The sequence below is a fragment of the Barbus barbus genome, assembly GCF_936440315.1.
Source record: "Barbus barbus genome assembly, chromosome: 11".
Taxonomy (NCBI): Eukaryota; Metazoa; Chordata; class Actinopteri; order Cypriniformes; family Cyprinidae; genus Barbus; species Barbus barbus.
This window is the reverse complement of record NC_136739.1, coordinates 7,552,619-7,566,641: the sequence shown is the minus strand read 5'-3', so window position 1 is coordinate 7,566,641 and position 14,023 is coordinate 7,552,619. Positions and strand designations below refer to the sequence as shown.

The window sequence follows — 14,023 nt, the reverse complement described above, 5'->3', positions numbered from 1 at the left end:
AGCTTGTGGAAGGATACCCAAAACGTTTGGCCCAAGTGAAACAGTTTCGGGGCAATTCTACCAAATACTAAGGAAGTGTATGTATACTTCTGACTTTGATGAAAGTGATAAAAAAATATATATAAAATTCTCCCTCGCTCGATTCTGACATTTAACAAATGCAAAAAATATGTTAATATTTATTGATATAAAACAGAAAAAGTTTACTCTGATTTAATGTTTGACAGTAAAGAAAAAAACGTTTTTGTGTTTTTTTCTGAAGTGTATGTAAATATCTGGTTTCAACTGTATATATATATATATATATATATATATATATATATATATATATATATATATATATATATATATATATATATATATATATATATATATATATATATATATATATATATAATATATATATATAATGAGAATACATCAATATTAGGTAATGACAGCACAATATGTGATACTATTTAAAGGGGTCATGACTTGAAGAATTACATTTTCTTTGATATTTTGACAGAAGAGCTCATTTTACAATATATAAAATACTTTTCAGACCACAAAAATTCCTCCTCCCTGCAAAAGAGTATTTTTTTCTACTCTATCCACACTGCAATGTCACACTTTAACAGACATTTGCATCCACATTGAAACAACATCAACACCGAATTTACCTTTCCATAGCCGCCCAGAAATGGTGAGCAGCGAGGTGACAAGAGGCACGTCTCATTTCCTAATTTGTGTGTCCTCGTTTCCTCACTATTTAAGAAATGAGAAGCACCCGAGGAATGAGATGTAATGACGTTGGCTAATCAAAGCAATGGCTGTTTATGAAAAGTCTTAGGGTGTGTTTACACTTGTAGTTTGGTTCTTTTGGTCCAGACATCAAACATCTAAAACAGCTGCTGTGTACTGGGTTAAATGTGCTCATTGTATATGTATACCTATGGTGGTATTTTTACCAGGTTATAACTCACAAAGAGCTTATGGAATGTGTAAAGGAGTCAAAACAGTGGCAGTGATTCCTCCACCGAACACATGGACATCTACTATAAGGAGCTGGCAGTTTTGATGCTTGGACTGAACTGTAAAGGGCAACATTTATCCTATGATGAAAAGAACCAGTTACTCTACTTTATTTTTTTGTCACATCTTTTGACATCACATCCTGTTTTTAGTTTGTTTAGATGTTTTTTGGTCGAACCACAACCAGGCCTGTCCAAGGGCTTTTCCAAATATCCACACTTGTGGTCTATTCACTTGACCACTTGTCTACTTACATGACGTATTTCCTGTTTTTGACTCAAGTGTTTAAATGGGTGTGAGGACCATAGTGTGTGTAGAACTTTTCGACTGCTTCCGAAATCACTTACTCTCTAGAGAAGGTACTTTTTTTGAGCAAGTAATAACTTTGCGACTACAAAAAGACTATGTTCTATATGTGACCCTGGACCACAAAACCAGTCATAAGGGTCATATGATCAAAATTGAGATTTATACATCATCTGAAAACTGAATAAGTTTTCCATTGATGTATGGTTTGTTAGGATAGGACAATATTTGGCCGAGATACAACTATTTAAATATCTGATATCTGAGAGTGCAAAAAAATCTAAATATTGAGAAAATTGCCTTTAAAGCTGTCCACACAAAGTCCTTAGCAATACATATTACTAATCAAAAATTAAGTTTTAATATATTTGCGGTAGGAAATTTACAAAATATCTTCATGGAACATGAATAAAAATTGCTAATTTTAACCCATACAATGTATTTTTGGTTATTGCTACAATACCCATGCTACTTAAGACTGGTTTTGTGGTCTAGGGTCACATATAGTCTGAATGTGTGTAGTATGACTGTAATGTGGATGTACTACATTCGTACATCTACGGTCATTGTCAAGTGACCTAAATGCGTCAGTTGCATCGTTTCACTGAAATTCCTAAATCCTCTCCTCATGGGATAGTTAAGTATCCATTGGATGCACGCTTCAGAATCACACCAGAAGTAGTAGGTCATCTGGGTACTTTTTGCTTACTCTTTTATGAGCACTGTTAATTCAGACATGTATGTGTTAATGTATTTGGTCTTGGCGGAATAGATCTGCTGTGCTGCTGTTGGTTATTGCTGATATTGTAGATTATTGCCGCTGCTGTAAAGCAAGTACAAGAACTTGCTACTGCTATTACATTCGCAGATATGGTGCTGTGAGTATTTAAGACATACTGCTGCTGCACAAATAGCATATATAGGTAATAATCCATAGCAGATCTATACAGGTGGAGCTGGGGAAGGCTTTCAGATGAAATCTGAAAGTGCACTGTGAAATGCTCTAGTGGATGTTAACCAGCCATTTAAATGTAAAGCACCAAGATAACTAGCTGCGTATCCAACATAAACCAGTCAGCTTGTGCCAAGTAGTTTAAGATACGCAGACAGAAAGCTACGCATAATATGGAGATTTACTTGTAAATATTAATATGCATTTCTATAGCCCTGACTGATTTTAATGTCATTTTGGCAGCCCCTGAAATTGGTCGTATGGACATTACCTGAGCGGTTGAAGCGGTACAGCGCTCATTCAAAAACATCCATTTTTGCACCTAAAATGCATGTGTAGATTCAGTCGAGTGATGACGTTTACCCTCTTCAACTTAATGCTGTTGAAATTAATTTACAAACTATTTGCTAAAATGACAATAACATCAACAGCAACGCTGAAATGCAAGCGCACGGTTCTGTCAATCAGATGCGCGAGAAAGTGTTACTATAACAAGCACTGCGTGTTTTCTTTCAGAATCATCATTGGCTAGTAGAAAGACAAAAATAGGTTACATAACAGTTTTTACCTAAAAATGAAGATAAGGTAAAGGTGTGAATAATTACATTTTATACACATTGTCAGTAATTTCGCCAATGAAAATAAAGCCCTAGGAGAACTTTTGTGCATCCCTGATTAACACAAAGCAGTATTTCATTAATAAATCCACGTTTTTAAACGAATCAAGTGAATCAATGATTCAGTGAGCCATTCATAAAGGCAGTCACTTGCTTAGTTTCTGAATGAATCAGCCGTTAGAACGAATCGATTGAATGAACAACTGACTGACTCACTTATTAAGACAGGGATTTGTCACCACCTACTGGCGCTTTTAGTTTTATATTTAGAGTGTCGTTTCTTTTTTTTAAATAATTTAATATTCCACTATTTATTTGTATTTTTGTATATTGAATTAAAATATTTATTTCTAAAGATACTTATATTTCTTTCTAAAGCTTTTTTGTAATGTCTATTCAGTTTTTTCTAAATTACCACAATGATAACTATTATTTTTAATAATAACTTTATCTTTAATTAATCGGCACGCGCATGTTAATTAATATCAATAATTTGAGATTAATTTGATTAATTATTCGGTTCATTATGTCATTAATTAGATTTTAAAAATGATCACCTGACAGCCCTATTTAAAACATGAAAATTTAGCGTGTAATTCACACCCTGCAAACAACTGTTTCTTGAAGTGACCTTCTGCGTCATCATCCTGTGCTCACATGGAGGCACCGTCATCATGGAAAGAATCAGCGCAAAAGATCATGGGGGCTCGAAGTGTCCATCAGTTGTACCCTTCTAAATCCTTCATTCCGAAGGGCTTTTTGAAGTGGCCAGTTTTGAGCACTTCGGTTGAACGACCCTTCAATATGACGGCCATGATTGTTCACTCTGAAGTGCCCTTCGGAGGGCGATATATCCCATTTGGAATGCACTGTGTGTCTGGGACAGTCTTGAGCACTAACTTCCTGTTGTGTGCACATGCTCTCAAGTGGCCAAGACCACAAGTGTGGGTATTTGGAAAAGTTTCCTTTGTTTAGAAGTGGACTGAGAACCCTGGAAAGGTGGGTCTTGGGCCACTTGTTTGATGCGCACCAAGGTTTTGATGGCAGCGTTCACACTTGTACAAATGAACTACACTAACAGAGCAATCACACCATAGTTCGTTTTAATCACACCAAACCTGCCAAGTGTAAACACACCCTTAAAGGAAACTGAGCATCAAAATCGAGCATTTTGGGACGTGAGAAATCATCACGTTTAGCAAAAAAAAAAAAACAGTTTTTTCATTAAAAAATAAAAATAAATAAATAAATAAAATTACCTTCATTAATGAACCTCAAGAAACATATTTAAAAAAGACACATCTTGACCCCTTTATATTTTTTTTTCATCCCCTTGTATATCTGTCTACATATTGATGATGATGCCTTGAACACATATTATCCATGTATTGTCCTGTGAAATATTGTGAGTTGTAAAACAGAAAAATGTAAAGAAAATCTTATTAAATTATCTGATCCCCGTGTATAGTTAAGAAAGTACTTAAATACTGTGAAAGTCTGTTTAATGATGTGAAATGAGAATTCTTTATTGAATAAACTATTTATTAAATTAACTGTAAAGATGCATTGTTCACAGATGAAACTCAAATCAGTTGTCAGCTGCTGGTCATCAATAATATTAATTACATTAAATAAAATTAAAAATGAATGACAAAATTAAAAATGATAGAATGAAACAATCTGCTGTGAAAGCATTATTAATGATTATAAAATAAATAAAATACAACCAAACAAGCTACTAAAAACCAGGCCTGCAGTAATTTTCTGCCTGGATATTTTCTAATAAGTTTACAGACATTTCCTTCAACCCTAAAACACAACACAATGCAATGTGTAATTTAAAATACAGGTAAAACACCTGTGATAAATGAAAACTGAAAATTCCTTCATATAAACATTGATACATTGGGCCTTTTGGGAACTTTTAGAAAGTTCACTATTTATCAATCATTATTTATAAATCTTCAGAATCACTTGATGCAAAAGAATGTAGATACAGGACTGCTCAAGATGAACCAACAGCAGCTTTGTATGCAGCTTCTCCAAGTTTTAGAGAGTTTATTGTTAGTGCCGGCCTTATTTCTACAGTTTGTCAGGATGTCCACTATAGGGCAGCAGTGGTTCAATATGCTGGATGTGCCGTGCTGCCATTCCATTGAGGAAGAAAAGGAAGGTGGCAGTGAACTGACACCAGAACGTGAGAGTAAACCCAAGGAGTGTTGCAAATGCTCCTAACAGGAGTACAAAAGTTGCGACCCCTCCGGCAGCCATTACTCCCGCCAGCACCACCAGCCGTGCCCCGAGGGCCCAGCGTTGACTGGAATTCCTCCCTTCGCTGGCCTGTGACATCACAAGCAACTCCAGTCCGAATATGGCACTGACCACAGCCAGAGTAATCACAAAACGACACGCTGCCAAGCCCACACCCAGACCATCCACCCCTACCTCCTCCAGATGTCTAGTGCAGTTAGAGGATGCTTTAAAACTCTGGGACCCCAACACAGAGCCCTGCTGCTCCTCCAGTGAGCAGAAATACCGCAGGCCAAACATGCGATGGCCAGTGAGCAGCCAGTGACCATCGCACACTGCAATTGATAAGAGGATGACAGACAGAAATGTACACAGGATAATAAGACTGCGGCAAAATAAGTCTAAAAAAAGGGGAGTGGACTTCCCACGTGGAACAGCCCCAACCTAGAGAGAAACAGAATTATCAGAAGAAATCTGATCCATATTTGTGTCAACATGAGATTCTGCTGCAGGCACTTACAGGTGCATCTCAATTAATTAGAATGTTGTGGAAAAGTTAATTTATTTCAGTAATTCAACTCAAATTGTGAAACTCGTGTATTAAATAAATTCAGTGCACACAGACTGAAGTAGTTTAAGTCTTTGGTTCTTTTAATTGCAATGATTTAGTCTCACATTTTACAAAAACCCACCAATTCACTATCTCAACAAATTAGAATACTTCATAAGACCAATAAAAAATTTTTTTTTAGTGAATTGTTGGCCTTCTGGAAAGTATGTTCATTTACTGTATATGTACTCAGTACTTGGTAGGGGCTCCTTTTGCTTTAATTACTGCCTCAACTCGGCGTGGCATGGAGGTGATCAGTTTGTGGCACTGCTGAGGTGGTATGGAATCCCAGGTGGCTTTGATATCCCAGGTGGCCTTCAGGTCATCTGCATTGTTGGGTCTGGTGTCTCTCATCTTCCTCTTGACAATAACCCATAGATTCTCTATGGGGTTCAGGTCAGGCGAGTTTGCTGGCCAATCAAGCACAGTAACACCATGGTCATTGAACCAGCTTTTGGTACTTTTGGAAGGTGCCAAGTCCTGCTGGAAAATGAAATCAGCATCTCTATAAAGCTTGTCAGCGGAAGGTAGCATGAAGTGCTCTAAAATGTCCTGGTAGATGGCTGCGTTGACTGTTGACTTCAGAAAACACAGTGGACCAACACCAGCAGAGGACATGGCAGCCCAAATCATCACTGATTGTGGAAACTTCAAACTGGACTTCAAGCAACATGGATTCTGTGCCTCTCCACTCTTCCTCCAGACTCCAGACCTTGATTTCCAAATGAAATGCAGAATTTACTTTCATCTGAAAAGAGGACTTTGGACCACTGAGCAACAGTCCAGTTCTTTTTCTCCACAGCCCAGGTAAGACACTTCTGATGTTGTCTTTGGTTCAGAAGTGGCTTGGTAGCCCTTTTCCTGAAGACGTCTGAGCGTGGCGACTCTTGATGCACTGACTCCAGCTTCAATCCACTCCTTGTGAAGCTCTCACAAGTGTTTGAATCAGCTTTGCTTGACAGTATTCTCAAGCTTGCGGTCATCCCTGTTGCTTGTGCACCTTTTCCTACCCAAATTCTTCCTTCCAGGCAACTTTCCATTTAATATGCTTTGATACAGCACTCTGTAAGCAGCCACACCTTTCAGTAATGACCCTCTGTGACTTACCCTCTTTGTGGAAGGCGTCAATGTTCGTCTTCTGGATCATTGCTAAGTCAGCAATCTTCTCCATTATTGTGGTTTCAAAGAACAAGAGATGCCCGGAATTTATACTGTATGGATGGTCTTTAATTGAAACTCAAATGTAAATATTCTAATATTTTGAGATACTGATTTTTGACTTTCATGAGCTGTAAGCTCTAATCATCAAAATTAAAAAAGTGAAATGTTTTACTTTACATGCAATGAATCTAAAATATATGAAAGTTTCACTTTTTGAAATAGCTTACAAGAAAAAAATTACTTTTTCACGGCATTCTAATTTATTGAGATGCACCTGTATGTTTTGCCTTTCTGAAGACTGAAAACTGCTAGACTGCTGGAAAATTCAAGTGTTTTAAATCTATTTAAATTTCAAATATGTAGTTTAATAGGAATAGGTTATAAGAAAAGCATTTCTGTAAATAACAAACTTTTCCCTTCTCACAACCATGTAAACAGTGCCTCATTTTGTTGTAGCCTCTTGGCACTGTCGAACTTGAGTTATTAAATATTAAGGTAATTAAACTAAATATTAGCTTATCTTGCCTTTTCATTCCCAGTAAATGAAAGATTCGACTCTAAAGAATAACATAAACGTCAAATAAAAATTTAAAATACATTTAAAAGGCATTACCCTGATTTTTATTGCCGTCATATTGATTTCAACGTGCATTAAAGCCCACAGACCAGGAGAAGCAAGACGAAGAAGCAAAGTCAACTCCAGTCGAAAGTACAGTATAATATTAGTATAACATTAACTGACGTAGATGAGCAAAAGTAGTTCAGTCCTCAAACCCGCCCGTCCCGTCTTGCTCCTAGACACGCAGATCACGGGCGCTTCGCATTAGTTTTCCGGTCACGGAGGTTTTCGGTAACCAGGAATCAGACATTATGTTGGAGGCAGCATCTGTAAGGAGTTTCTTCAAATTTGGGCATTTTTGACCTAGGGGATTTATTTATTTTTACAACTAATTTCCTTTATGTTTGCTATGAAGTACTGTCTTGGAAACTTTATGCAGCTTTGATCTAATATGCCCTAATATAGAATTCATAGGCATTCACCACGAAAACCCATGAATTAAACGTATTTATTACAAAATATATTCTAATTAAAGAGTAAATCAGCTATTTCGATTTTTTTTTGTTTTTTTTTTTTGTTCTTTTTGTTTTTTTACAACTAATAATTTGTTTTCTTTATGTTTGCAATATGAAGGTAACAAAACTCGTAAACTTCTTGGAAACTTTATGACATGCATTCTTTAATATGCATAATATAGAATGCAATATGCATTCACTACGAAAACTCATCTATAAAAAGTAGATGTTATTTAATACAAAACCATCATCTAATTAAAGATTAAATCAGCCATTTCAAAAGCCTGTATGGAGGGGTTAACAAATAAATACATAAATAATAACACTTTATAAAGCCTAAACTTTTATGCATGATGTGTGCCAAAAAAAAAACATCGTCAAATTATGCATTAAAAATGTGTACAATATGCATTTACATAAATTGTTGGCTATAAAAATGTGCCTAATTAGCGAATGCTTTAAATATAATTATATTTAAAAAAATTATTCTCAATAATAACAGTATACCCCATTGTCCCATTTTTAGTTTTGTGGGGCCATTATAAATTTGTTCAGTAGCCTAACTTGGTTCCTTGAACTATTTTAACAAATAAGTTAATGTATTGATTTCCGTTTTTCACTCGACACTATAGTAAATGACTACTTCTTACTAGTAAAAAAAAATGTCACTAAGTTGTAGTATAACTAGTGTATTTAGTAAGTAATTAGTAAAATAATCAGTTGTTGGTATCAAGCCTGTAGCTACTACTAATTATCTAAACTGCTGATTATCATGATTATTGATGGGCCAAAGTCCCTTTTGGGTGACTGTGACCCAAAACATAATTATGCGATTTATAGTCTCTAGCAAAAGGACTTTGTGCCCTTTCCAGACTGAGGTGAAGACATTTGGTGGGACAGAAATTTTGGAAATGGGAACATAGGTCAATTAAAACCTTACGTTGATGTTTACACACTCATCCACCACATAAACCCAATGAACTAAGAGTGAAATATTTCAAAGCGCTTGTGTGTTTGTAAATGTCTGCTCAGGTGACCTGAGCCTATACCTTATACCTGCAATCAAATGACTGATAGGACGTTAATAATATCAAGTACTGGATATGGTACAATAAAGGCGGATGTTATGTATTCGGAATGATCCACTTGATATTAGCTACGACCAGACACATTATTAAGTCCGTCTCAGGAAAACAACTCAATTATTGCATAGAATATTGATATTTTTCAGAATTGCAGTATTACATCTTGAAACACTTAATTCAATTCAACACTCACAGTAAATGCATTTGATTATTTAATCATTTTTTAATCACAAAATCTTTCACAGGGTCTCAAAAAAAAAAACATCAACCTTTTTAAAGGAAATCAAACATGTTGTTCTTAGTAAGTGCTTATAAAAGACACAAAGCAAACATGGTTTTGAAAAAAGTTATTTTATGGCAGTGCATAAATTTGAATTCATTAGGGCTTTTCACTACATGGTTACTAGTGGACAATTTCTCTTGGCCTGCGAGGAATGTGCCTATTTTCTCACACAGAACAGAGTCTGCATGCTACAGCATAACTGTAACACCCTTGTGAGGGGACACACTGGAGGCCTAAAGGCGCTTTATGGGAGAACAGTACAGGTAAAGGCAGGCTGGCCATGATGGGTTCCGTCTGTTAGATTCCGTATTTCCCCTTCAGCTCTTCTACCTTGGCGATGTATGCTTTCATAGCATCATCCTTACTCATACCTGAAAAGTGCAAGAGAAGAACAACACACAGAGAGACACACACAGAGTGAGCTGCTTTTGGAGCTCATTTACAGTGTTGTAAATTTAAGATGCTGAAAAAACACAAACTTAGTGATATTTTACTGCCCTCTGCTGGTAGGGAGGAGAAACTGACCTTTCTTGGCCTCCCAGGCATCCCATTTGGCCTTGCCAGCGAAATCTAACATGCCCGGTCGAGCTGGAAAAACACACACATTTGTTTAAAGAACTGCAATTTTGATTTAGAGATAAACGTAGGCCACGTTTATTTATTCACTTAAATTTTGATAAGGAAAAGCTCACCTGTGTTAACATCTCCTACGGTGACCTGTTTGTACAGACTATAAATTTCCAGCATCTCAGCATCCGTTGGTTTCACTTTCAGGTTTTTGACCTCCTCTGCTGCTTTCTGAAACTCAGCCTGTGGAAAACCAACAATATGAGTTTACAGAACACTCTACAAATACATGCAGTGATGGACAATCAGTCAGTAATATTGATTGAAGTTTCACAACCCTTAAGTAGACAAAAATTGTGAGACAAAACTGATAGATACACTAATTTGCAGTTCAGTGAGTGAGTTCATTCAGTGAATGATTCATCAGACCGATTCAATCCTGTAACTCATGAGTGTGTGAGTGTTTTAAATGATTCATTAAATAAAACTGGATCAACGGCTCGCCGTTCGTCTCATAGATATGTATACGTAGATGCCTCATTAGTGACTGTTTCTATGGGCCGCTATACGTAAGCCATCATCCACCATATTGTAATGGTCACTTGACATCATTCACCATAGTAATCACTGAACATTTGAAAGATGCCACAATCCTGCACAGAACGGCTCAACAGGTCTGTGCGAACCTACCTACAGTTTGGTGGATTTACGTGCTTGGAGCAGTCGAATGGGGCATCTGTACGTATGGTTCATCTCACCAAATTCACAACTCAAATTCATAACATGACTTAATTTGCTGTGCTGCTATAGATTCAACAGAGGCGGTATAGATTTGTTTCACCTCTGACAAGCGATTCATGGGACACTGGTGATACTTTTTGAAATTAATTTAACTGCAAGACTAGGCCCACTGACATCAAGGACTATAACTATAAAGATAACTATAATGATAAGTAGATTGCATTACATTTACAGAGAGCAAAGATGGCACAGAGGTGCTTCTGAAGTGGAATATAGGCATCTTTACAGACTGTTTAATGCTGCTCAAAGGTGGCATAAATGCATTTGCAACATTTACACTGAAAAGGTGGCACAGAAGTGCTTTTGAAGTGGCATTTAGGAGTCTTTGCACAGACTGTTTAATGCTGCTCAGAGGTGGCATACATGCATTTACTTAGATACTAGGGGCTGAGATGGGTCTGAGCAGGCATAATTTAATCTAGCTTTCATGCGGCATTGCATCTTTACACTAAATTGAAAAAAACCTTAACTCATGGTGTAACGAGGTTTAAGAGTCCACACCAACAAACAATCAGTTTATCATAAGCACTTACAGTACTGTTATAGTTGCTTGATTCTATTCTCATAGAATTACAATAATTATCAAAACTTCTTAACTAGTTCTCTTCTCGTTACAGTTGTTCTTGGTGTGAAAGCGCTTTAAATCAGAACAGAATATGAATCACTTTTAGTTGAATTTCCCCCAATTATACTCCGCTCTGCACTGTGTACTAAAACAGATTAAGAAAGGTAAAACCCTACAATCCATATGCATTCATGTCTCATTCTTATTTCTTACAAAAGGGACTGAAAAGATTTTAGTCATGGCTATTTTACAATCTTGGTCTTGCTCCATAATGTTGGCAGGTGACATGAACTGATTATGTAACCATGCACAATGGCCAGCACTCAATAAAAGGGGGTTTAGCTGATCTCTAATCACAGGGACCAAACTCCATCCCTCTCTCTCACACACTTCACTATGCCTGTGAATCTTTGACCTAATTACGTGACATGCGCACCAAGGCTCCTCATCATCGACCATCATCTGTTACAGAAACCACACGAGTAAACCTCAGTCTTATCATGGCAACATGTTATCAGATTTCAGTGCATATAAAGACTAAATACTGACCCACTTCTCACACCTTTAACTGACAAGTATTTTTTGGAGACGAACGTTAACGTCAACTAATATTTTTAGCATTATTATAATTTTTTGTGTTGCAGTCAAGTGCGCATGCTGTAATACTAAAATAAATCTACTTGCAACTTTACTAATCTATTCTAACGATCTAAGAACATCGAACTAATGATCATTTTAGCGGACTCAACTTTCCAAAACGTCCTTCTGTTGAGCAATAGTATATGGAGTAATAGTGGTAACGGAACTGAACAGAACGCAGCGGTTTTCATGTTTTTCATTTACATTTTTCACTTCGAAGTGTATTTTCTGTCATCATTTACTGACCCATGTCATTCCAAAGTATGTATAACATTCTTGAGTGCAAACAACAGGATGCGGTAAGCAAATATCACCTTTTTACTGCTTTGTATAAATTAAAAATGAACGGTAAGGCTATCAACATCTTGTTTTGTGTTTCGCGAAAGAATGTAATTCAGGTCATATTACACGATTTTTTCAGGGTAACCATGAGGTATCGTAAAAACGCTGTAGCGCGCGTAAAACCAAGGTTAGTGCAAACGGAACACAAAGTATCTCTATATTATAATGCACTCGTTCACGCCACACCCACGCAGACATGGCGCTCTCAGGAGGTCTGTGCATGTTATGCCCTCCAGTGTCATTTACTACATGTATTGCAAAGTTGACTTTTTTTTTTTTTTTTTTTTTTTAACTCTATAGATCGAGGTAAACCTGTATTAATTATCAAGACTTAGGAAATGCTAAGCAGTGTGTGTTCGTACAAACAGCACCATGTAGTTTTCTTTACCAAGAGTTCAAATTACAGCATATAAATCATACTCTCATATCAAACAAAAGCGTCTTGTCTGTTCATACTGACCTCAGACATGGTTGTAGTTGTTTCAGTCCGTTATATTAATGTGCTTGAAAACCCGTTGTGATGGCAGCTCGACACTCCTACGATTTCTGTAGTATAGGCTGCTACGCCCATGGCCACGCCCCTTGCACTCCATTGGCTGCCGGAGCATGTACTGAGCAATATGTCCAATCACATTCACGAAAATGTAGGTTCTGTTAACTGGGACACAAGGTCACGCCAGGGATGCCAGATTGAGTGTATATAGAGATGCCCTTTATTCAAACAAAAAGTAACTCATTGCAACAGAAGTTCTTTACACTGACGTGTAATATTATTTGTATCAATGATTTTGCATTTAGGTGTTTGGACAAAACAACTGATGCAATTCCTTAGCTAAGGTAATCTACTGTTAATGTATGTAAAAAAAAAAACACATTAAAATGCAGGTTTGTACCTGATGTTTTTGTATTAGATTTTTAGACATTTTTGGAACGCAAATATTTTTTATATATAAAGCTTTTTAGTAATTAACCACAGTACACTGATCTGCAGATGCAAATTATCATTCAGTGATTCTTGAGACATGGGACAAAACATGTCCAGCAATTGTAACTGTTATTAGGTTGAAAAATAAAAAATATATATATTCAATTGTAAATGTTATGGGGATTAATAATAGAATGTATTTAACACAATTATCCCCTTCCATTTAATTTTATCATTATTATGTGAAATCTTATGACACTTATTGTCTTCTCACTACATCTAAAACAGCATGTCCACAGAGAAGGGTTCAATCATTCATATGCTATAAAATGGATAAAAAAAAATTTGATAAATTTTTAAAGATGATTTATGAAAAGCAACACTTAATATATCAAAGCAAGGTTGTTTTTCAGTGACACATGCATGTTTCATAAGGTTTCAAAGTTGTATCCCCACTTTTTGTCAACACCGTCAGATATTTATTAAAATGTTAATAAAATCAGGGAATATCAGGGGCAGCTGTCACTCTAAACGAACCCCTTGCCACAGTCCTCCTCTGCAGAGTACATCACTGTCAGACAGGCTCTGGTCAGTTTTATAGTTTTAAGATATCCTAAATCCTAATGTTAATATTTCCTGTGTCACAACCATGATATGTCAAAGTTGCCTGAAAGGAAGAATTTGGTAGGAAAAGGTGCACAAGCAACAGGGATGACCACAAGCTTGAGAATACTGTCAAGCAAAGCTGATTCAAACACTTGAGAGAGCTTTACAAGGAGTGGACTGAAGCTGGAGACGTCTTCAGGAAAAGGGCTACCAAGCGACTTCTGAA

General features: G+C 36.5%; 2 protein-coding genes across 2 annotated transcripts; both read right to left on the bottom strand.

The window, feature by feature from the left end:
- Positions 1-4,971: 4,971 nt before the first annotated feature.
- Positions 4,972-7,544, bottom strand: LOC306876690 (voltage-dependent calcium channel gamma-like subunit; the record flags this gene model as incomplete). Its single annotated transcript, XM_079428035.1, has 2 exons — positions 4,972-5,583; positions 7,524-7,544. The coding sequence occupies 2 exons, from the start codon at positions 7,542-7,544 to the stop codon at positions 4,972-4,974; spliced, it is 633 nt and encodes a 210-aa protein (XP_079284161.1).
- Positions 7,545-9,170: 1,626 nt separating this feature from the next.
- LOC306876684 (acyl-CoA-binding protein-like) lies at positions 9,171-12,856 on the bottom strand. Its single transcript, XM_079428029.1, has 4 exons — positions 12,727-12,856; positions 10,045-10,162; positions 9,878-9,940; positions 9,171-9,723 (listed from the first exon to the last, which is right to left on the bottom strand). Exons 1-4 carry the CDS (start codon positions 12,733-12,735, stop codon positions 9,650-9,652), a joined length of 264 nt encoding a protein of 87 aa, XP_079284155.1. The 5' UTR covers positions 12,736-12,856; the 3' UTR covers positions 9,171-9,649.
- Between the last annotated feature and the right edge of the window lie 1,167 nt (positions 12,857-14,023).